General features: G+C 36.7%; 1 protein-coding gene across 1 annotated transcript; it reads left to right on the top strand.

Annotated features, from left to right (window-relative positions):
• Positions 1-4,085: 4,085 nt before the first annotated feature.
• On the top strand, positions 4,086-16,646 carry LOC145795848 (xyloglucan galactosyltransferase KATAMARI1 homolog). The gene is made up of 4 exons (XM_082880775.1): positions 4,086-4,110; positions 4,186-4,238; positions 4,331-5,016; positions 15,703-16,646. The coding sequence occupies exons 1-4, from the start codon at positions 4,086-4,088 to the stop codon at positions 16,289-16,291; spliced, it is 1,353 nt and encodes a 450-aa protein (XP_082736901.1). The 3' UTR covers positions 16,292-16,646.
• The last annotated feature ends 5,380 nt before the right edge of the window (positions 16,647-22,026 follow it).

Genomic DNA, 22,026 nt, shown 5'->3' with positions numbered 1-22,026 from the left:
TTTTTTTAGTAGCTTCTAACGGCAGTTAATATGAGCACGTGTATTATTAAAAAGTGCCAAGTGGTGCCACAACAAGAAAAAGCAGATTTCGCGACTAAAAATGGATTTTTCGTCACTGAAAGTAGTAGAATTGGCGACTAAAATGGAATTAGTAGCCAAAAGTGTTACTTTTGGCGACTGAAACAGTTTAGTAGCCAAATGTAGGGTCTTAGCGACTAAAAGTCAGTTTAGTTGCTGAATATAGGGGTTTTAGCAACTAAAAAATTTTAGTAGCCAAAAGAGAAAGTTTTTGGCGACTAAAAACATTTAGTAGCCAAAAGTATAGGTTTTAGCGACTAAAAAATAGTTTGGTCGTTGATTATACGTGTTTTAACGACAAAAATCAATTTCGTAGCCAAAAGTGAAGCTTTTTGGCTACTAAAAAAAATTTAGTAGCTAAAAGTCAAGAATTGCCAACTAAAATGCAGTTTAGTAGCCCAAAGTAGAGGTTTTGGCAACTAAATTTCAGTTTAGTCGCGAAAAGTGGAGGTTTTTCGGCGGGAATGAATTTTTTTAGCGACTAAAATATAATTAGTAGCCAAAACTATACAATTGGCGACTAAAAAATAGATTTAGTCGCCAAAAGTGATATAATTTTTTTTTAGTAAATAATTTATTTTTTACATAAATTATATTGAATAAAAATAATTATTTATATATATAGCTAGATATTAATACGGGTCAATATAGTATATAAATAATATATGTTGCATATATATTTATGTGGTGTTGTAGTGGCATAGTGGAGAGAGTGTGTGGCTAAAGGTTTAGAATGTGGGAGAGGTTGGCGGTTCGAATCTCGAAAAAAGCAAAAAAGTTGGTTTTTTTTTTTTCACGGAAGCACCTTTGGCGACTAAAATTTCAGTTGCCAAAAGTGTTTGTTTTGGGCAACTAAACGGTTTAGTCGGCGATTCATGGACTATTGGCGACGACTAAAAGATTAGTCGCTAAATGTGTGATTTTAAAAAGTGTAAATCACTATTGGCGACTAAATCGGTGGTCGCTAAAGAGCTATTTTTTGCCGACTAAAACAATTTTAGTCGCCAATACCTCCGTGGACCATATATACGCGACAAAATGGGTGACTAAAAAAATTAGTCGCTGAAAGTGAAAACTCGACTTTCAGCGACTAAAAACAGACTTTTGGCGACTAAAAATTTAGTCGCCAAAGGTGCTTTTTCGTGTAGTGTGCTTCACTATTAAAACCAGTTGACCAAGGCTCACCCATAGGAATCAAAATTGTGGTGAATATGAATTTAATACATTACTTAAAAAAAAAAAAAAGTCTTCACATCCCCAATTCACCCACCAAAAATGATGTTCTTTCCAAACACTTATATCTTAGGATTAGCTTATCAATCTACATCTCGACATGAGAAAATTGAAAGGACTCTTAAGATTTATCATAAGTCTTATTTTGATAATTCAAATTGTTTATTTTGTAAGATACTTAATGTATATATTTTTGAAAAAAAAAATTAGTTCAATCCGATGATCATAACATTTTTATTTAGTCGTATTTGGCTCTAAAAAAATAAATGATCTATTTTCATGAATATATTTACCGTCCATTTTCTTAGAGATAAATGCGATAAGATAAAAGAGTAATGATTATTGGATCGAACTAATTTTTTTTTTTTTTTTTTATGAATGATACACATTAAGTGCCTTACAAAATGAACAGTTCGAATTATCAAAACAAGACACGTGGTGGGCTCCACAGGCAGTGGTGGAGTCCGGATTTTGACTTAAAAGGGGCATCATAGAATCAAAATCTTAACAAAAATCAAAATCTAACTTAACTTAATTTTTATTTGATGGTAAGAATAAAAATTAATACAATTGCAAAGGTATGTGTATATCTAAGTTCAAGTTAATTGATCATTATTTGTATTATTATTAATTTTATTTTATGTATGGTGATCATCACAGTTTAAAAAATAATCATATACCTTGACAACATACGAGAGCAAAATTATATTAAGATACACACACACACAAAAAGAAATATAGAGAGGGATAGAGAAAGAAAAGAGAGAAAGGTGAATAAATAAATATATCACTTATTTTTTTCTCCATTTTGAATCACTGAATTAAATGGCAATATATTATCCGTTGTCATTAATTGTGTAATAACTATATGTAAATAAATGAACCAATTACAAGTATTTTTATAAGATGTGATATAACAAAAAATTGGTGACATAACATTTCTTTAATATAAAATTTATAAGAATATTTTTTAGCACAATTAAATATTTAGACTGACAAACTAAATAGATTTTTTTTTAAAAAAAAAAAAAGAAAAAGGTAAAGAAAATAGTGATATACAATTTTAAGAAATTACTTTAAAAGACTATATTGAAATATATATTTTTTATTAGAGGTATAAGTGTAATTTCTCAACAGTTGAGGAGGGCACGTGACCCCAGGCCTCACGTGCTTCCCCCCCTATCCGCAAGACTCTCAAATTTTCTTATGTTATGATGTGAACATAAACTCAACCTTTGTTTTTATATTTCAATCAATATATCTCAATAGTAATACCTGAATTCAATTAATATTATTTATAAATTAGTTTTTATAATTATTAGTTCAAAAAATAAAAATAATTGTAAATCTTATTAGTACATTTTTTGATAATTTATGAAAATAAAATTTGTTTAGCTATAAACTATCAAACAATTATTTTATTATGTAAAATATTCAAAGTAAACTCAAAAGCTTTTTTATACTAGAAGTAAGACAAAAATAAATAAATTAAATAAATGAGGCACTATTCTCTTTATGCATTTAAAGATTTCAAATAAATTAAAGAACAATAACAAATTGTAATTAAGAAAATTTCACTTAAGGATGAGTATGGTTCGAATTGTTGGATTTAGGAGTAAAAGACTAAATCATAACTTATAGTTTCATGAAATTTGGAATCAAATTGAACCATGAAATTTTTAGAACTGAATCAAACCAAACCACTAAAATACAGTTTGATATTGTTTAGAACAATAATTTAAAAAAATATTGTCATCATTCACAATAAATATTTTATTTAAAAAACTTAATTATTGCATCACCTAATTACTCGTACATATTCTCAATATCGTATATTAAAATGATATGCAAACTCACTTTTTATATCTATTTTCTAAATTCAATAATGTGTTAGTGAGATGATTGGTTGATAATTTTCGGGTTAGAATTTTACTTTGATCCTCTTCATTCTATATATGTAATATGGAGGATTTCCATTACATATCTAATGGCTATCAAATAGGAATGCAAATTTATAATTAATTTAAATTAAAAAAGATCATTACACACTCATTGTAAAATGATGAAATGGAACATCTCTATTACAAATATGGAATGGAGAAGATCATAATCCGAATTTTACTAATTAGTCTCCTAATACTGTTACAGAAATTACAAATTGGGTCCCCATTTCGATGTTGGGATCTCAACATGTTTGGCTTATTTGAATGTTGGGCTTCTCTCATGTTGATAGAACTTGAAGGATTTATAGAGCCGACCATAGGTTTCCATTTCGATTATCCAAATTATTCACTTTCTAAGACTCATTAAGTTAAATATTCATGCAAAAAATAAGATGATCAAATATTGGTAGCTATATGTTTGAAACACATTTATATTACAAAAAAATGAATAGTTATTCTTGAAATTATATTTGTCGTCCATTTTTTTTAAAAATAAATATCATTCAAATATATATAGTTGCCAATGCCCAATCATTTTGATTTTTAAGATGAATAATCTATTCAATGAATCTAAAAAAAAATAAATGATTCGAATCATCAAAATTGATTTTAAAATATGCCTACTACGCCTAAACGCTTCCTCAAAAATGAAACCTTAACTTCCTAATACTACTATTTAAAACTTTGCCATCTCTGTCTCTTGGTCACATTTTGATTCAGGCATTTTGTCTAAGAGTTTATCTCCTCATTCCCTATAGCTTTTGTAGTGACAATTCATCAACTAAACAAATAACAGAGATTTGTTTTGCTTGGGAAATCAATACAAGTCACATGAAGAATTCGATCAACCTCAACTGTAACAAAAAATCCCGGTTTGGTTTCATTTTCGGCTTCATTTTATGGTTTCTATTGCTTTGTTTCTTCTCTTCAGCTTCATTTTCAGGCAACAACAACAATAATAGGCTCCCCTTCATTGCCAACTATGCAAATTCATTCATCTTTAAGACTCCACTTCTCATTCTATCTCTGAGAATGAGGAAAAGAGAGTTACTGATAGCAAGGATGGAGTTAAATAGGTTGAGAACACAACTCAACTTGTCTCCAAACATGTTTTGGATTCGTGCTCGGGTCAATATATCTATGTTCATGATCTTCCGAGCAGATTCAACACTGACATTCTAAAGAATTGTTCATCACTAATCAAATGGTTTGATATTTGCAAGTACGTATCAAACATGGGTCTCGATCCTCGTGCCGCAGATTTTCATGGGATTTTCCAAAACAATATCAGTTGGTTTGAAACAAACCAGTTTTTATTGGAAGTGATTTTCCACAACAGAATGAACAACTACAAGTGCTTAACCAACAATTCATCTTTGGCTTCAATCATTTGTGTACCATTCTACGCTGGCCTTGACATCGGTCGATACCTTTGGGGTTTCAACACTTCAATAAGAGATTCAGCACCTATTGAATTAGCCAAATGGGATTCTGAGAAGCCTGAGTGGAAATCTATGGGTGGAAGAGATCATTTCTTTGTTGCAGGAAGGGTTACATGGGATTTTAGGAGACAAACCAACAACGATTCCGATTGGGGAAACAAACTCATGTCACTACCCAAATCCAAAAACATGACGATTTTGGTAATCGAATCATATTCCCAAGTCGAAACCTATAGAGATTTTGCAATTCCATATCCAACTTATTTCCATCCATCGAGCGATGACGAGGTGTTTCAATGGCAGAACAAATTAAGTGTTAGGTCCCTTGTTTGTCAAATCCGGGTACAAAACTTTGGGTTGAACAAGTTGTAAATTTCCTGTGTTTTTGTTCTTCCCGCTCGAGCAGGACCATTGGCGCTCGTGCGGATATTGTAGTCTCTCAGTATTTTGTCAGGTCTGTAAAAATACTGGAAGGTTTGATTTCGCGCTCGAGCGGGTCATCAAGCGCTCGAGCGGAACTCTGTTTTGTCGCACGCAGATTTTGCTGAAGCCGCTCAAGCAGGATGTTGGCCGCTCGAGCGGAGATCGCGGACTCATGATTCCTATTTATACCTGTTTAGGTTGTTTTTAGGACGATTTTTCCTAGATCTTATTCAAGAGTCCTAGGGTTTTGTTTGAAGTTTTGTTCTGAGGTTTTTGTGAGTTTTCCTTGACGTTTTGAGAAGATCATGATCTAAGATACATACATCAAGGAGTTGGTTACTTTAAATTCAAGAGAGAAATCTCTTCGGTGGATTCCTAAGATTCAAGCGTAGAGTATCAAAAGGAGTTTGATTCTGTACGTAGTCGTTCATTCGACAAGTGAAGTTGTGGATTCAACTTCAGGATTGATCAGTTCCGAGACAAAGGCGTGGTGAAAGAGTTGCAGAAGATTCGAAGACAAATTGACTGAGTGGGGTAATTTGTGTGTTATCTTTGTAATCTTTCTTACTTCAGTAGTGGATTGATTAGTGGCGTTTCGCCCGTGGTTTTTTATTACAATTGAAGGTTCTTCAATTGTGGTTTTTTCCACGTAAAAATCGTTTGTGTCGATTTATTGTTTATTCCGAAAAATAAACAATCTAAATCACTTTCGTAAGTGCTTGTTGGTTTAGATTGTGTGTTTTGGATACTTGGGATTTGGAATATTTTAATCTTGATCTAATCACGAATCACTTAGGATTTTCATTTGGTATCAGAGCAGGTCACTCTTTTTTTAAAAAATATAGGAGTGTGATTTTGTGTGGCTAGTGATATAGATTCTATTCGTGAAGGTAACTCGACCCATAGACCTCCTTTACTTGATGGTACAAACTATTCTTATTGGAAAGCTCGTATGAGAGCGTTTTTAAAATCCATCGATGAGAAAGTTTGGCACAACGTAATCTATGGGTGGAGTGAACCTACTGTCATCATTGATAGTGTTGATATTCCTAAACCCCTTGATAAATGGGACACAATTGATTACCAAAACTCGAGTTGGAACAGTAAGGCTCTCAATTCCCTGTTTTGCTCCGTCACACCTGAAGAGTTTCGTCGTATCTGCACGTGTGAGGTAGCAAAAGAGGCTTGAGACATTTTGGAAACGATTCACGAAGGTACTACTTCTGTCAAAAGGTCAAAACTTCAACGTCTCACCTCCGCTTTTGAAACTCTTTTCATGCGCGATGATGAGACGTTTGATGAATTCTATGCAAAACTTAGTGATATCGTGAATTCCTGTTTCACACTCGGGGAAAAAATCTCGGAAGCTAAAGTTGTTGGAAAAATTTTGAGGTCCTTACCCGAGAGGTTCCAATCAAAAGTGACAGCCATTAAGGACGCTCAGAATGTTGATACCCTCAAGCTTGATCAATTGGTTGGAAACTTGTAGACTTATGAAGCCCACTAGATTTCAAAGAAAAAACAAAAGAAAGTGTGGCTTTCACTAGTGCTCATGAGTCTGCAAAAACTCCGGAGAATGAATTTGATTTAGAGTCTAAGATGACGGCTATGTTTACTAAACAATTTAAAAAAATTTGAAGAAAAAGAAGCCTAATTTCAGAGACCCTATTTCAAAAGACAAGAGTAATGATAAACCCAAAACTTTTCCATCAAAACTTGCTCCAAAAACTGAAAAGAAGATTGTAAAGGGGCAAGGGGTCAAGTGCTATGAATGTCAAGGGTTTGGTCACATTGCCCTTGAATGCCCCTCGAAAAAGAATCGAAAGAAAGTCTACACTGTGACTTGGGATGATGAAAGCGGGTTGGAGCAAAAACCTGAAGAACCTGAATCTGGAGAAGATGGGGATAGTGCTTTCATGGCATTTTGGTCCACTTTCACTCAACCTCTTCCAAAGCCAGCGGAGTTAGCTCGTGGTCAGAACCTGCATCATGCTCCTACCTTTGATGGGAGTAACTACCTGTTTTGGAAAATCAGAATGAGGGCTTTTCTGAGAGCTTTTGATCTAGAAGGCTGGTAGGCCATTGAAGAAGATACAGACAGGGCTGACAATCCGAGCAGTCAGAAAGCCCTGATCACTATTCGTGGAGCAATTTCTACTGAAGAACAGCAACGGGTTGTTCATTGCACAAAGGCTAAAGAGGCATGGGAAATTTTGAGCCAATTCCATGAAAGAGGAAATTCACCTTCACTACCATCCAACAACCTTTCTGTCTTAGTTGCTAGACTGGATGAGGTCAAGAAGAATGAAGAGCAAAAAGAGGATGATGAAACATCTGAAGATAATGATGAGATCAATGGCGATGAACTACAACAAGCCTACGAAAAACTGTACGAGGAATCTCTGAATTTGTCCAAAATCAACGACAAACTCTCTCTCAAGCTCAAAACATGTGAGAGTGAGAATGTCAGGCTGAAAGGAGAACTTGTAACAGCAAAGCAGAATATCATCAAGATCTCGAGTGATAGGCAACACTTATGTGGAAAACTTCTATCCTGTGAAACTGAAAGGAATGAACTCATAAAGCTTGAAAGTCTTGAGATGTCACAAGCTACATTGGAAGAGAGAGTCTGTCAAAAAGATGAAGAACTCTGTGTTGCTAGAGCCACTATTGCCATGTGGAACAAAGGTTCCAAATCTTTAGAAGACATCATCGGGTCTCAACAAATGGGTTGTGACAAAAGCGGGCTAGGCTATGGTGCAACAGCTCACAAGGGACAGGCCTCCACTTCATATGACATGAAGACTCAAGCAAAGGGAAAGTTGAAGGTAGACTAGGCTGATCTCTCTCTTCATCTATCTAAAGTTGGTAAGATCAACAAAAGGGAGGTAAAACCTATTTTTATTTGTCATCAATGTGGTAGGTATAGCCACATTCGTCCTTATTGTTTTGAATTGTTTGGTAAGGTGTCTCAAAAGGGTCGAAATTCGAAAACTTTTTAGGTTAGGAGACAACCTTATATGTCTAGGCGGAATACCAAGACTAAAAAGATTTGGGTGAGAAAAGATGATTTGACTTGTTTAGTTGTTCACACCGCTCTAAAAGCACGTGATTCACACATGTGGTATATTGACAGTAGGTGCTCTCGTCATATGTCCAGTAACAAATCTTACTTCACCTCCCTTGAAAAATATGAAGGAGGAATTGTTACTTTTGGAGATGGCGGCACTTCTAGAGTCATTGGTAAGGGCTCTATAAGTGTTGCCGGTCTTCCTAAGCTCGAAAATGCTCTTCTTGTTGATGGTCTTAAAGCAAATCTTTTAAGCATTAGTCAAATGTGTGATTCCCATCATGAAGTATTGTTTTCAAAAAATAAATGTGAAATTTTGGATAAAAAGGGAAATACTATCTTACATGGGGTTCGCACATCTGATAACTGCTATGGGATTGTTACTACTAATGATCTCACTTGCCACTCTGCCATCATTAGTAACATTGACCTATGGCATCAAAGATTAGGTCACACGAATTTCAAAGACCTAACTAAGATAGCCAACAAAGAGCTTGTGAGAGGAGTACCTAAATTGGGTAAGAATTTGAGCCATGTGTGTGGACCATGTCAACTTGGAAAGCAAACCCGTGCCCCTCATAAAAAGGTGAACAACTTTACAACCAAACGTCCTCTTGAATTGGTTCACATGGATTTAATGGGTCCTACTCGCACTGAAAGCATTGGAGGTAAAAGATACATTTTTTTAACTGTTGATGATTTTGCTCGATTTTCATGGATAAATTTTTTAAAGGAAAAATCTGATACGTTTGATGCTTTCCATGCCTTAGTCTTTAAAATCCAAAATGAACAAGGTGTTTCCATTGGGCGTATCATAAGAATCCGAACCGATCATGGTCGTGAGTTTGAAAATAGTTCGTTTTCGGATTTTTGTGATATACATGGAATTAAGCATGAATTTTCTGCACCTATTACTTCACAACAAAATGGAGTTGTTGAGAGGAAGAACAGGGTTGTTCAAGAAATGGCTAGGGTCATGCTCCTTAGTAAGAAACTTCCTCCAAAGTTTTGGGCCGAAGCCCTAAATACTGCTGTTTATGTCATAAATCGCGTGTATTTAAGGCCTGGCACTTTACAAACTCCATATGAATTGTGGAAGGGATTGAAACCTAATGTAAAATACTTCAAAACTTTTGGGAGTAAGTGCTACATTTTCAAAGATAAAGAGCCTTTGGGCAAATTTGACTCCCGAAGTGATGAAGGTATTTTTCTAGGGTATTCAACCACTAGTAGGGCTTTTCGAGTCTATAACCTGCGAACTTCATCTTTAATGGAATCTATCAATGTGGTTATAGATGACACAGGTGCACCTACTCCAGCAACAAATGAGGATGACAATGATGAGTCTCCAATCTTGGATACTGAACCACAAAATCAAGGAGAAAATGCGGACCAATCACAAGAAATTATTACAGCTCCATCCTCACAGGTAAGTTCAAATCCAAAGAGTGCTCCAAGGGACATCACTCCTGTTGCTCCTGTCACTGCAAGTCCTGAGCTTAAACCATCAGCTAGGGTGAAACTGAATCATCCTGCTCAACAGGTGATTGGAAGTGTCTCGGATCGAATGAAAACCCGAAGACAGATTCGGGATGAGGTATCACATATGTGTTATGTTTCATTAATTGAACCTAAGAATTTTAAAAAGTCCTTGCTAGATGATAGTTGGGTCAATGATATGCATGAAGAATTAGGTCAATTTGAACGTAACAAAGTTTGGACTCTAGTTCCCAGACCTAGAGACATGAATGTGATAGGTACCAAGTGGATCTTTAAAAATAAATCTGATGAGAATGGTACAGTTGTTAGGAATAAAGCTAGGTTGGTTGCTCAAGGCTACACACAAGTAGAGGGTGTTGACTATGATGAGACGTTTGCCCCAGTTGCACGTCTCGAATCTATTCGTATTTTGCTTGGTGTTGCATGTTTTCTTGGCTTTAAATTGTTTCAAATGGATGTGAAAAGTGCCTTTCTGAATGGGTACTTGAGAGAAGAGACATATGTTGAGCAACCAAAAGGGTTTGAGGACCCTAAATGTCCTAATCATTTCTACAAGTTAGACAAGGCTTTGTATGGATTGAAACAAGCCCCTCGAGCTTGGTATGATAGACTTACTACCTTTCTTCTTGATAATGATTTTCAAAGGGGTAGTGTGGATAAGACTTTATTTGTGAAACATACTAAGTCTCATATTCTTGTTGCTCAGATTTATGTTGATGATATTGTGTTTAGATCCACTGCTGAACATCTTGTGAAATATTTTTCGGATTGCATGACACATGAGTTTGAGATGAGCATGATGGGAGAGTTGTCTTATTTTTTGGGTCTTCAAATTAAACAGTCTCCTTCAGGTATATTTGTGACTCAGTCTAAGTATGTGAAAAATCTTGTGTCTAAGTTTGGTCTTGAGTCTGCCAAACATGCACGCACTCCCATGAGCACCAGTCTTCACCTCTCCAAAGATTCCTCTGGTATTGATGTTGATCCTACCCTTTATAGGAGTATGATAGGGAGTCTTTTGTACCTCATAGCCAGTCATCCTGATATTGCTTTCAGTGTAGGTGTTTGTGCCCGTTACCAAGATAGTCCTAAAGAGTCTCATCTTCTTACTGTCAAACGCATCATTAAATATGTTAATGGGACATTGGGGTATGGGGTTTGGTTTTCTACTAATACTACAGCTGAGATTACTGGTTTTTCTGATGCCGACTGGGCAGGGTGTGCTGATGATAGGAAGAGTACATCCAGGGGGTGTTTTTACCTTGGGAATAATTTGGTCTCCTGGCATAGTAAAAAGCAAAATGCCATCTCTCTTTCGACTACTGAGGCTGAGTACATTGCTGCAGGGAGTAGTTGTGCACAAATGCTGTGGATGAAGCAAATGCTTCATGATTATGGGATTGAACAGAACACTCTCACTCTTTTTTGTGATAACACAAGTGCTATAAACATTTCAAAAAATCCTGTCCAACACTCTCGCACCAAACACATTGGCATTCGTCATCATTTTATTCGAGAGTTAGTGGAAGAGGGCCTTGTTGTTCTTGAGCATATTCTCACTGAGCATCAAAAAGTTGATATTTTTACAAAACCCCTTGATCTTCTTCGATTTGAGTTCCTTAGAAAGACCTTGGGTGTCATGCTCGATCACTAGAGTGTTACTTGTTTCTTGAGTAGGTGTAACTGTTTTGCCTTATGTATGCTTGGATGTCATAATCTCATTGTCATTGATATTTGTTTTTCTTGCATCCAACTTTTTATGTACACTACTCATGCTGCTTATAAGATCTCATTGTTCATTGGTCATAGCTCATTTTGAATGCCCATGCTCATTAACCTCATGATCTCATTCTGTACACATCCTTGAGATTAATTGCTGCAGGGGTTTCCGCACAAGTGATCAAAGTTCTCTATGGGCCACTAACAGTGTTTCTTGTACTTTTACAGTGGAATTGACCGATACTAGTATATCATGGGTGATGTTGAGTCTCTTAACCATCTACCATATGTTTTCACTTCCACGGTTTCTCCCTCAGTTCCTTGAAGTCCGGGCATTAGGAAAAGGCTACCTCAGAGGCACCAACCAGGCCATCCTTTATGATTTCATTCTTCTCTGGTTTGGTTTCCATACTCTTGAAAGTGAATGCCACCAGTGAGTGCCCACAAGAAAGAAAAAGTCAAAAAAAAAAAAGGGACTCATTTATTGAGGGGGAGCCTCCGCATTTACTCAACAAATACCCCGTGATTCCTAGTGGTTTTAATTTTTCTCTGTATTGTTGAGTTACTCTTTGTGGAGGTCCAGCCATCCGATCACTACGAGGATTAACTCTAGCTCAGTGACCTCTCATGGATTGCACACACACACTTTTTTTGTGAGCTCTCATGTTGGATTTTGAGTTGTACATTCTCATGTAGCTTATGTTCATTGATTATATTTTATCTGCTTTGCTCATGATTTCCAGTGTCATTTTTTAAAAAAAATTACAAGTTTACGGAATTCATGAATTGCGGATTATTTCATCTTCGTCGTCAATGTTGGCTAAATGTGATCACCTACTTTTGTCCTAGGTCTCTCTTCTAGATATTGAGTTTCTTGTTTTATTTAAAACAAAAAAAAAAATGTGTTTTTTTACCCCGCTCAAGCGGATATTCCCACGCTCGAGCTTGTTTTTGCGCCTTGCAGTAGTTTGCTCTTTGCTTTACAATTCTGAGAGAGGTATTTTTGCGCTCGAGCGCCCTTATTCGAGCTCGAGCGGGTGTCAGCTTGCCTTGACTCCAGCTCGAGCGTTACTACATATGCTCGAGCGGACCTATTTTGTATAAAACTCCCTCCCTTGACTCTTCAGGTCATTTTTTTTCCTCTTCTTCAGTTTATCAGACCTAGGGTTTGGCTCGTGGGCTCTGTGTGCTAGATTTCCCCTACCTTCTTCCTCTTCCTTGCCGATTTACACTTTGGTAAGTGTTTCCCTCTCTTCTTGTTTGTTTTTTTTTTTTTTTGTAATTTCGGCACATTTGGGGGTTGTATTTCGGGTTTTTGGGTTTTTTGTGTTTCATTTTTTTTCCCTTTCTCTCACACACTTTCACTGAGTCGTTTTGTCTTTCTCATGTTGCATTTCATGTTTGTGTGTATGGAGTCTGTGTTGTCCATTCGACCTAGGGTTGTGTGTTCCACATGCTTGAGGAATTTTTGTTTGTGCTACAATTTTGAGCAGTTATTTTGACCACAAGATGGAGTAGTGTTGCAATAGGAGTTCTCTTGGTTTTTATATCATTGATTGGCGTCACTAGGTCATTGATATTCTGCCATTGCCATTATGCACTTTTTTGCATTCTGCATTTCATTGATATTTGTCCTCCATGTTTATGAAGTGATATCATTGCTATTTGTTCTCCATGCTTATGCATTTTGCGTTTAATGCTACTAATGTTCTCTGTGTTGTGCCTGTTTTGCTCTTCGGGTTTGGTTTCTTTTTGGCTTTGTTAGGTTTTTTGGTTTTAGTCATCTCTCATTTCATCATGTCCGCCCCTAAACACCGCAAGGCGACATTGTCTCGTCCTACCTTTAATTCTGAGAGGTTTCAGACTACTAAGCAAGACAAGTTGTTCCATAAATCTTTTGAGGCTCGCACTGTTCACCTAGAACGGAATGTCCAGTCTAACACTTTCGAGTTCATCCCTATCCGTCCATTGTTTGATCCTCTAGGTGGTGATTTGGTGTTGTCTTTTTCTGGGCGTCAAAATCTCGACTGGGTCCGAGAATTTTACTGCAATATTGAGCAAATTAGTGACTTTGAGCCTTCATTCACTACTTGGGTTTGGTCCAAATCCATTTCTGTCACACCTGCTCTCATTCGCCATCTTCTTAAGATTGATCAAGTGTACCCTCAACACTATCCTTTTCCTGTCCCAGGCCGTCCTACCTGTGATTTCAATAATGTGACTGAGGTGTTATGTGGTACTTCCCGTCCTTGGGCTACGGGTGCATTGATTAAACAGTTTGAACTTCTTCCGGAGCTTAGACTGCTTAATCTGATTGTTTGTGCAAACATTCTTGTGACCACTCACTCCTCCGAAATTAATCAAGACCAAGGTTTTGTTTTGTTTTGTATCGCCCGTCACATGTCTATTGATCTAGCTACCCTGATTATTAAGAAAATTATAGGTGTTTCTGGGAATAAACAGTTAGGACTTCCTTATGGGTGTTTGATCAACCGTCTTTTGTCTGAACTTGGGGTTCAAGTGTTAGAGGATGATGAGTTTGCCTTCCCCTCCCGACCATTCACAAAGAAAACTGTTTCTCAGAGTCGGGCTCATGTTAAGGGGGAGTCTTCTCGGGCCAGTACTTCTGCAGGTACCACTGTTGGCCTAGCTGAGGAGGCTGAGTTTGACGCTGCAGCAGCAGGGGGTGAGGAGGATGCTATTCCCCATGTTCCACCTCGTGCTTTTCATGATCAGCTTCAGCATTTTGAGGAGGCTATGACCTGGCGGTTGGACCTTCTGGATGCCCGCTTTGATGCGTTTGATGGTCGCCTTGGTCAGTTGGAGCAGACTGCCGTCCACACTACTTCTCAGCTGGCCCACATCATTTCCTTACTTCAGATTCAGCAGCCACCACCTCCCCCTGGTGCATGATTCATTGATTCCTTGATTCCCGGTCAAAAAGGAGGAGATAAATCGGTGATGGTGATCTTGCTGGTATACATTTTTTGACCTATTTTGTTAGATGGATATTTTGTTCCTATGGATATTTTGTTCATGTTTGGATATGTTGGATACTTTGTTGATATTCAGATAGGTTGGTTCTTGTAGTTGGTGGATACTGTATCATGGTTCTTTTTTTTTTTTTTTGTATGTTTTGGTATATTCTTATACAGTTCCACAAGTTTTGTTTTTCTGGTATGTTGCTAGCTATTTCACAGGTGAATGTTGGATGAAGTTGGACGGATGGATTGATTGATCACATGGCAAGATTGTTTGATAATAGAGTTGTTTAGAGTCTTTTCTCTTTTTTATTAATCTTGTCTAGTGCGTGTGTTTAAGGACATTTGTTTAGAAAGGTTTTGTCCAGGAATTAACAAAGGGGGAGATTGTTAGGTCCCTTGTTTGTCAAATCCGGGTACAAAACTTTGGGTTGAACAAGTTGTAATTTTCCTGTGTTTTTGTTCTTCCCGTTCGAGCGGACCATTGGCGCTCGAGCAGATATTGTAGTCTCTCAGCATTTTGTCAGGTCTGTAAAAATACTGGAAGGTTTGATTTCGCGCTCGAGCGGGTCATCAAGCGCTCGAGCGGAACTCTGTTTTGTCGCACGCAGATTTTGCTGAAGCCGCTCGAGCGGGATATTGGCCGCTCGAGCGGAGATCGCGGACTCAGGATTCCTATTTATACCTGTTTAGGTTGTTTTTAGGATGATTTTTCCTAGATCTTATTCCAGAGTCCTAGGGTTTTGTTTGAAGTTTTGTTCTGAGGTTTTTGTGAGTTTTCCTTGATGTTTTGAGAAGAGTTCTTCAATCATGATCTAAGATACATACATCAAGGAGTTGGTTACTTTAAATTCAAGAGAGAGATCTCTTCGGTGGATTCTGAAGATTCAAGCGTAGAGTATCAAAAGGAGTTTGATTCTGTACGTAGTCGTTCATTCGACAAGTGAAGTTGTGGATTCAACTTCAGGATTGATCAGTTCCGAGACGAAGGCATGGTGAAAGAATTGCAAAAGATTCGAAGACAAATTGACTGAGTGGGTAATTTGTGTGTTATCTTTGTAATCTTTCTTACTTCAGTAGTGGATTGATTAGTGGCGTTTCGCCCGTGGTTTTTGATTACAACTGAAGGTTTTTCAATTGTAGTTTTTTTTACGTAAAAATCGTTTGTGTCGATTTATTGTTTATTCCAAAAAACAAACAATCTAAATCACTTTCGTAAGTGCTTGTTGGTTTAGATTGTGTGTTTTGGATACTTGGGATTTGGAATATTTTAATCTTGATCTAATCACGAATCACTTAGGATTTTCATTAAGGAAAATGAAAAAGCAATACTTGCTCTCTTTCACGGGTGCTACAAGACCCAACAATGAAGATTCTATCCGGAGTCAGATTATTAACCAGTGCCTTGATTTTGGAAAACAATGCAAGTTTTTGAATTGTGCTTCGGGCGAAAACAAGTGTGATAACCCAACTTATGTGATAGAAATCTTTCAAAGATCCAAGTTTTGTTTGCAGCCTTCTGGTGATTCGTTTACTAGGCGATCAACGTTTGATTCGATCTTGGCAGGGTGCATTCCTGTTTTCTTTGATTCTAGATCAGCTTACGAGCAATATATATGGCATTTACCCAAGAATTATTCAAAATATTCTGTGTTCATACCAGAGGATGAGGTTAAAGATGGGAGAGTGAATATTGAGAAGACTTGGAGTTGTATATCGGAAGAAGAAGTGGCAGCAATGAGGGAAGAGGTTGTGAGGTTGATTCCTAGAATCATATATGCAAATCCAATGTCAAGATTGGAGACCCTTGAAGATGCATTTGACGTAGCAATTGAGGGAGCTCTTGATAGAGTAGAGAAAATTAGGCAAGAGATGGAGGGAGGGAAGAGTACTAAGTTTTGAATTTGCTGCTGAGAATAGTTTTTTTTTTACAGTATTTTTTTTGTTATTGTTTTAAAATGGCTTCTTTGGGTTTGAGATGGGATAAACACCTTGATTATATTTGTTTCTTCATTATTCTTGTACTAATATTATATTTATAAATGATACACAAATGTGAAACATAGAAAACGGAGCCCGAGATTTTATTTATTTATTTATAATTTTTTTTTTTTTGGGTTTGGTACAGCCGAAAAGAAAGAAACAACAAAACACAACTACAATGGAGGGAGATTCAGAGGCTAGATCCTCCGATATTCCGTTCCCACCATATCAGCTAATATCCTTTCTTTCTTTCTTATATTTTTGAGAAATCATGATAAATTTTAATACATAACTCATTCTATAAATTAGGGAGTTTGTAGAAAAATTGATCTAGTCAGGATTGATTTGCTAGTGAGTCAATAAGATAATAATACTTTTTAAAAGTTTGAACATGGCTTTCAAAAAAAACAAATATTACACTATTCTAATTTTGTCAAAATATAATTTGCATCGGCTTGCAATTAGTATCTCCTGCAAAGCCACATAAATTTTCTTTTATGATTTTTACAAATTCAGCTAATATTGTATCAAGTGTGAGAAAATTTGTCAACAAAGCTGTTTTTTGACTTTTTCCAATTTCAGATTTTTCCCACTGTCTAAACCATTGCAACACTTCTTCCTGGAGAGTTGCTGCAATATAATCAATGAATTTTTCCTGTGACCAACTATTTTTATAATTGGTAATAATGATGGACAATGATTATGCCCAATCGTCAATTGCTTGTGGCTGATCCTTAAATGGAACATGAGACAAGTCTAAATAAGTGTCACGCCCCCAAACCGCCCCTAGTAGTTTGGTGCCGTGATGGCCAGTAACCCGAGGTTACCGAAGGCCGTCTTACAAAAATCACACACAATCAGAGTATAAAATATGGGGCTTACAAGTGCGGAAGCAATATATATACATATACAAAATCTAAATAGTCCATGAGAGCCGTGCATATGTCCAATGGAATGTCATACATCAAGCATCTTTACAAGTCTTACAATTTAGATACAACAAGAATGAGATACCAAAATACATCCTGACCAAAAGGCTTCTCAAGCCGACATATGTCAAAACAAACAGAGAACATAAGCCGAGAAGCATAATCTTCAAGACGATGCAAAACGCAAACCCAAAACATGTCGGCTATACGCCCAAAACACATCGGCAATCACGTCTAGGCCTCAATGCCTTCTTGTTCATCACCTACATATATATATAGAGAGGGTGAGCTTGGATACTCAGTGAATGATATTAGAAATAAAGGTTTGCATGATTGATATCCAAGATTTCTTTCAAAACAATACAAAGTATACTTTACAATCAAGAAAAAGTCAAGTTCATTGCCGGCCTTTCAAGTTCTTTGGATGTTATTACATCTACTTAATACAAGAGGGTGATGACATTCCCAAAACAAGAGTGCAGTTGCATTATAGTCCCCTGCAACTAAGGACTTTCAAGACAAGCTGTGCTGCGAAAGTTTATAGTCCTCTAGCACTAAGGACTGTCAAGACAAGCTGTGCTGCGAAAGTTTATAGTCCTCTAGCACTAAGGACTGTCAAGACAAGCTGTGCTGCGAAAGTTTAGAGTCCTCTAGCACTAAGGACTGTCAAGACAAGCTGTGCTGCGAAAGTTTAGAGTCCTCTAGCACTAAGGACTGTCAAGACATGTCATCAAAACAAGATAATACTTGATATACAAATAGGGATAACCATTCATGCTTGATCAAATACTTTTCAAGACAAGGCAAAACAAGGTTTATCAAAACAAGTGTAACATAGCTTTATTAAAAATACCACTCACATCGTTTCTTCACAAGTCGGGGTCGAGACAAGCCCAAGTCCTACAACACATGGCAAAGCCTATTGAATGCGCTTTCAAACAAGTCTCTCATGTACACAAATGTTTTCGGAAAACATGCTGGGCACCAACCAGGTCTAGGCCGAGGTTCCACACCTCCTTGCCGAGGTGTGTTCCCGAGGGCCACATGCAAGGAAAAGAGGTCGGGAAACTCTGGGTTTCCCTCTGCTGATAAACATGAAGAACATGAGTGTGAAAACATGAAAAATACGAATGTTTGATCATAATCTGCCATCACAAATCTGGGATTTTTGTGCTACGAGTTTGAAAACATGGACCTGGGTACCCGTACTTGAAATCCTTGCGGAAATAAACACAAAATCGTGATTCTTTATGCAAGCTTTCGGATCAAACAAGACTTTTCTTGAAGAACACATGAATGTCATTTTCTCTTTCTAAAATCGAGCTTCAAAACGATGCATGGCTTACAAATCATTTTCAATCATGCAATGCAATAGCATAAACATAAGGAACATCATGAGCAGATCAAGAATCTAACCTTAGAACGCGGATCTAACGGTTCGATCTCTATGAATCAAGCTTGAAGATCTACTTCTCTCTCAAGACTCTTCTCCCTCTTCTAGAGCTTCTCTCTCTCTACAAGGCAAGTTTATGATACCAAATGATAGTTTTCTATACCCGGTTCTGGGGTTAACCCTCTGCTGAGACACGTGGCGGCGACTGGTTGGGTTCATCCTGAAAAGGTGGCTGACAGGCCAGACAAAGCATGGTGGAAGGGTGTTCAACAAGCAAAGCGGTATGGGCTCTCTGACAGACTATGACATCGGCTAACAACAAGGCATATCTAACAAGCTACACGGAATGGCACTCTGGCAAGGGGTGACATCGGCTAATCATAAGACTTCGGCAACTAAGGTGACAATGACCTCGGCTAGGAAGGACAACACTTGACTAAGCTGTGCCACATCTTGGCCTAGATGCGCCACACCTCGGCCTAGGTCATACCACTTCCAGGACGAGATCACTTGGGTGCAAGGTAACATCTCGGCTAATGTGGTCAAGGCAAGGACTGAGGTCGACAAGGGGTTTCAAGATACTAATACTAGACTAAGGATGACCTCGGCTTGGAATAACATCGGCTAGCATAACTCAGGCAAGGCGTAACCTAAGTTTCACATCAAGGAAGGAACAAGACAAGCATACTACACTTAGACAAATCACAAGGCTTCCAAATCAAGACACGGATCGCATTAGCTCAAGCGAAACAAATCACAACATACACATGCAAGCTAAACAAGTCATAATCATACCGATGCTCACGAACATGATGAGGACATGAAGTGTGGGTTCCTACAATAAGTATCATTTTGAGCTATTAGATACTTATGATTATTATCTTTTCTAGATATGATTGGCTCAGGTGTAGGATTGGAGATACTTCCAGTGTTAGTATCATTTTTTACTTCATTTGTTTGAATAAAGTCAAAAAAAAATTCATCTCCCCATGTGTCAAATAATTCGGGAACAATTAGCTCTTCTACCTTTCTTTTCCCTTTATTTATTTTTGATAAAATATCTTAATCTAATGTTTCTTCAAATGAGGATGATTGACTATTATCATCATTAATTGACATATTAAAATCATAATTAAAGTGTTGTAAAAGGGCTTCATGTTTTAGATAAGTTTCTCTTATTTGATCTAGTAGTCTATTTCTTTCATCAATACCTAAATCAGGGTCTTTATATAATTTTCTCCAATAATCCAATATTTCAACAATATTTTCATATACAGTCTTATTATAGGTTTTAGCTTGAAGTTCCATAATATCTTCTATACCATAAAATGGCCTAGGAATTGAGTTACCTCCTGGACTATTCATTCCGTTGTTTATGAAGGATATAGTTTCTAATTTTGTCAGCAAATTGTTTATTTGGTTTTTTGCTTCTTTGTTTAAGTCAATATTTATTATAGTACCTAAATTGTCTATTTTAGATTCTATGGAATCAACCTTGATTTCTAGATAATTTTGATTTATTTTTTGATTTTTATCTAATTTAGAAAACCAAGAACACATAATATTAGTAATATTATTTAAACTGGAACACACACTATTTATATTTGCAGACTCTTTAGTAATATGCAAACTATGGTCATATTTATTATTAAAATTATTTTTTGTATTTCCAAAGCATATTATATCTTTAGGATTAATTGCTATTATAGATTGTTGTTGGTACCTAAGACCCTCCTAGTGTATTATCTGGTGCTTAAAACCTCTCTTTATGATCTTAAAGACTTAAAAATGCCTAATTATGGCCACTAGTCAAAAGATCTTAATGAGTATATAGGCTTTGACATACACTAAGCATATAGGTTTTACAACAACTATAGATGAAACAAATAATTATGAAGATATAAAATACAAAGGATATACAATTTAGAAACTAGACCGGCCAAATAATATTTTTCTAGTAATTTTTTTTTTATATTTTTAATATCATTAAGCACACCATACACACTTATACATATCAAAATTTATATACAGATGGAGATACTTATATAGCTTGATCTTATTTTTAAAAGCTCTTCACCAAGCTCTGATATCAATTTCACAACAAAAAAGAAAATAAGCTTTCTACTATTTTTATTATGGAATTATGATGGAGTTATGGTGTTAAGAGAAGTTAGAGACAAAGTAGGCAACAAAAGGGTGGAGAGAATTTACATTGTTTATTATGTTGGCTTGAAAGTCAATTTATAGAATACATCTTACATATACAAACAAAACCATGAAGTCATCCTAGTCTATTATAACATTATTACATTGTAGAAAATTAGCACACCAATACGGCCAAAATTTTGCACCTTTCTACCAAAGGCTATAAACCTAGACATAGGCTTGGACAAAAGTTCAACAAAAAATAAATACAAGATCAAAAAATTCTTGAGAACAATAAATAAAAACCTTCCATTGTTGGTCATATTCTGACAAACTACACTTATATACACTGTCTACCCTCCTCGATTTTCAAAGGGATAGATTGAAACAGATAAGATTTGGCTGATCTTTTCTGTCTTGTAGCGTCGGTTGAAAGGATTTGTCTGACCACTGTCCGCCTAATAATGCAGGTTGCTCCACTTGTCCTGGATAAGGTTGGAGTCGATCAGGAGACAGCTGCATGTGATAGGAGGGTCCACTATGCTTCTATCCGGTTTATGAGATTGTGATACTCTTCATCAGTCTTTGACAGAGGGGAATCAGGATCCTGGCTGTATTGCTCATTCCTGGCTGATCTTTTCTGTCTTGTAGCGTCGGTTGAAAGGATTTGTCTGACCACTTTCCGCCTAATAATGCAGGTTGCTCCACGTGTCCTGGATAAGGTTGGAGTCGATCAGGAGACAGCTGCATGTGATAGTAGGGTCCACTATGCGTCCATCCGGTTTATGAGATTGTGATACTCTTCATCACTCTTTGATGGAGGGAAATCAAGATTCTGGCTGTGTTTCTCATTCCAAAAATGTTCTACATCATCCGCTGTCATGGCTAGTTCCAACGGATGATCCAAATTATTTCTCTTTTTGAGATTTAATAACATGTCAAGAGCTTCATTAATTTGTGTAGGAGACCTTTGATATGTTATGGGAAAATGGGTTACAAATAGTATTCTACCATCTGCGACCATGAATGGCAATTTTGCTGAGCCATGGATATTGGACGCTGCTTGTGAAACAGATATTAGACTGTCTATCCAATATTCTGTCAAAGAAAGTTTTTGAATATTTTCCAATTGCTCTCTCCAACGATCTTCATCAAAATAATCATCTTCAAATTCAAAATCTTCGGTT

Source organism: Camellia sinensis, chromosome 7 (assembly GCF_055761805.1).
Source record: "Camellia sinensis isolate YWXY chromosome 7, ASM5576180v1, whole genome shotgun sequence".
Taxonomy (NCBI): Eukaryota; Viridiplantae; Streptophyta; class Magnoliopsida; order Ericales; family Theaceae; genus Camellia; species Camellia sinensis.
The sequence above is the reverse complement of the archived record's forward strand: the minus strand, read 5'-3'. Positions and strand labels throughout refer to the sequence as shown.

Coding starts and splice junctions, on each gene's coding strand:
- LOC145795848 (XM_082880775.1), top strand. CDS start 4,086: ATGAAGAATTCGATCAACCTCAACT. Junction 4,111..4,185: donor GAATTCGATCAACCTCAACT/GTAACAAAAAAT, acceptor TCTTCTCTTCAG/CTTCATTTTCAGGCAACAAC. Junction 4,239..4,330: donor TCCCCTTCATTGCCAACTAT/GCAAATTCATTC, acceptor GGAGTTAAATAG/GTTGAGAACACAACTCAACT.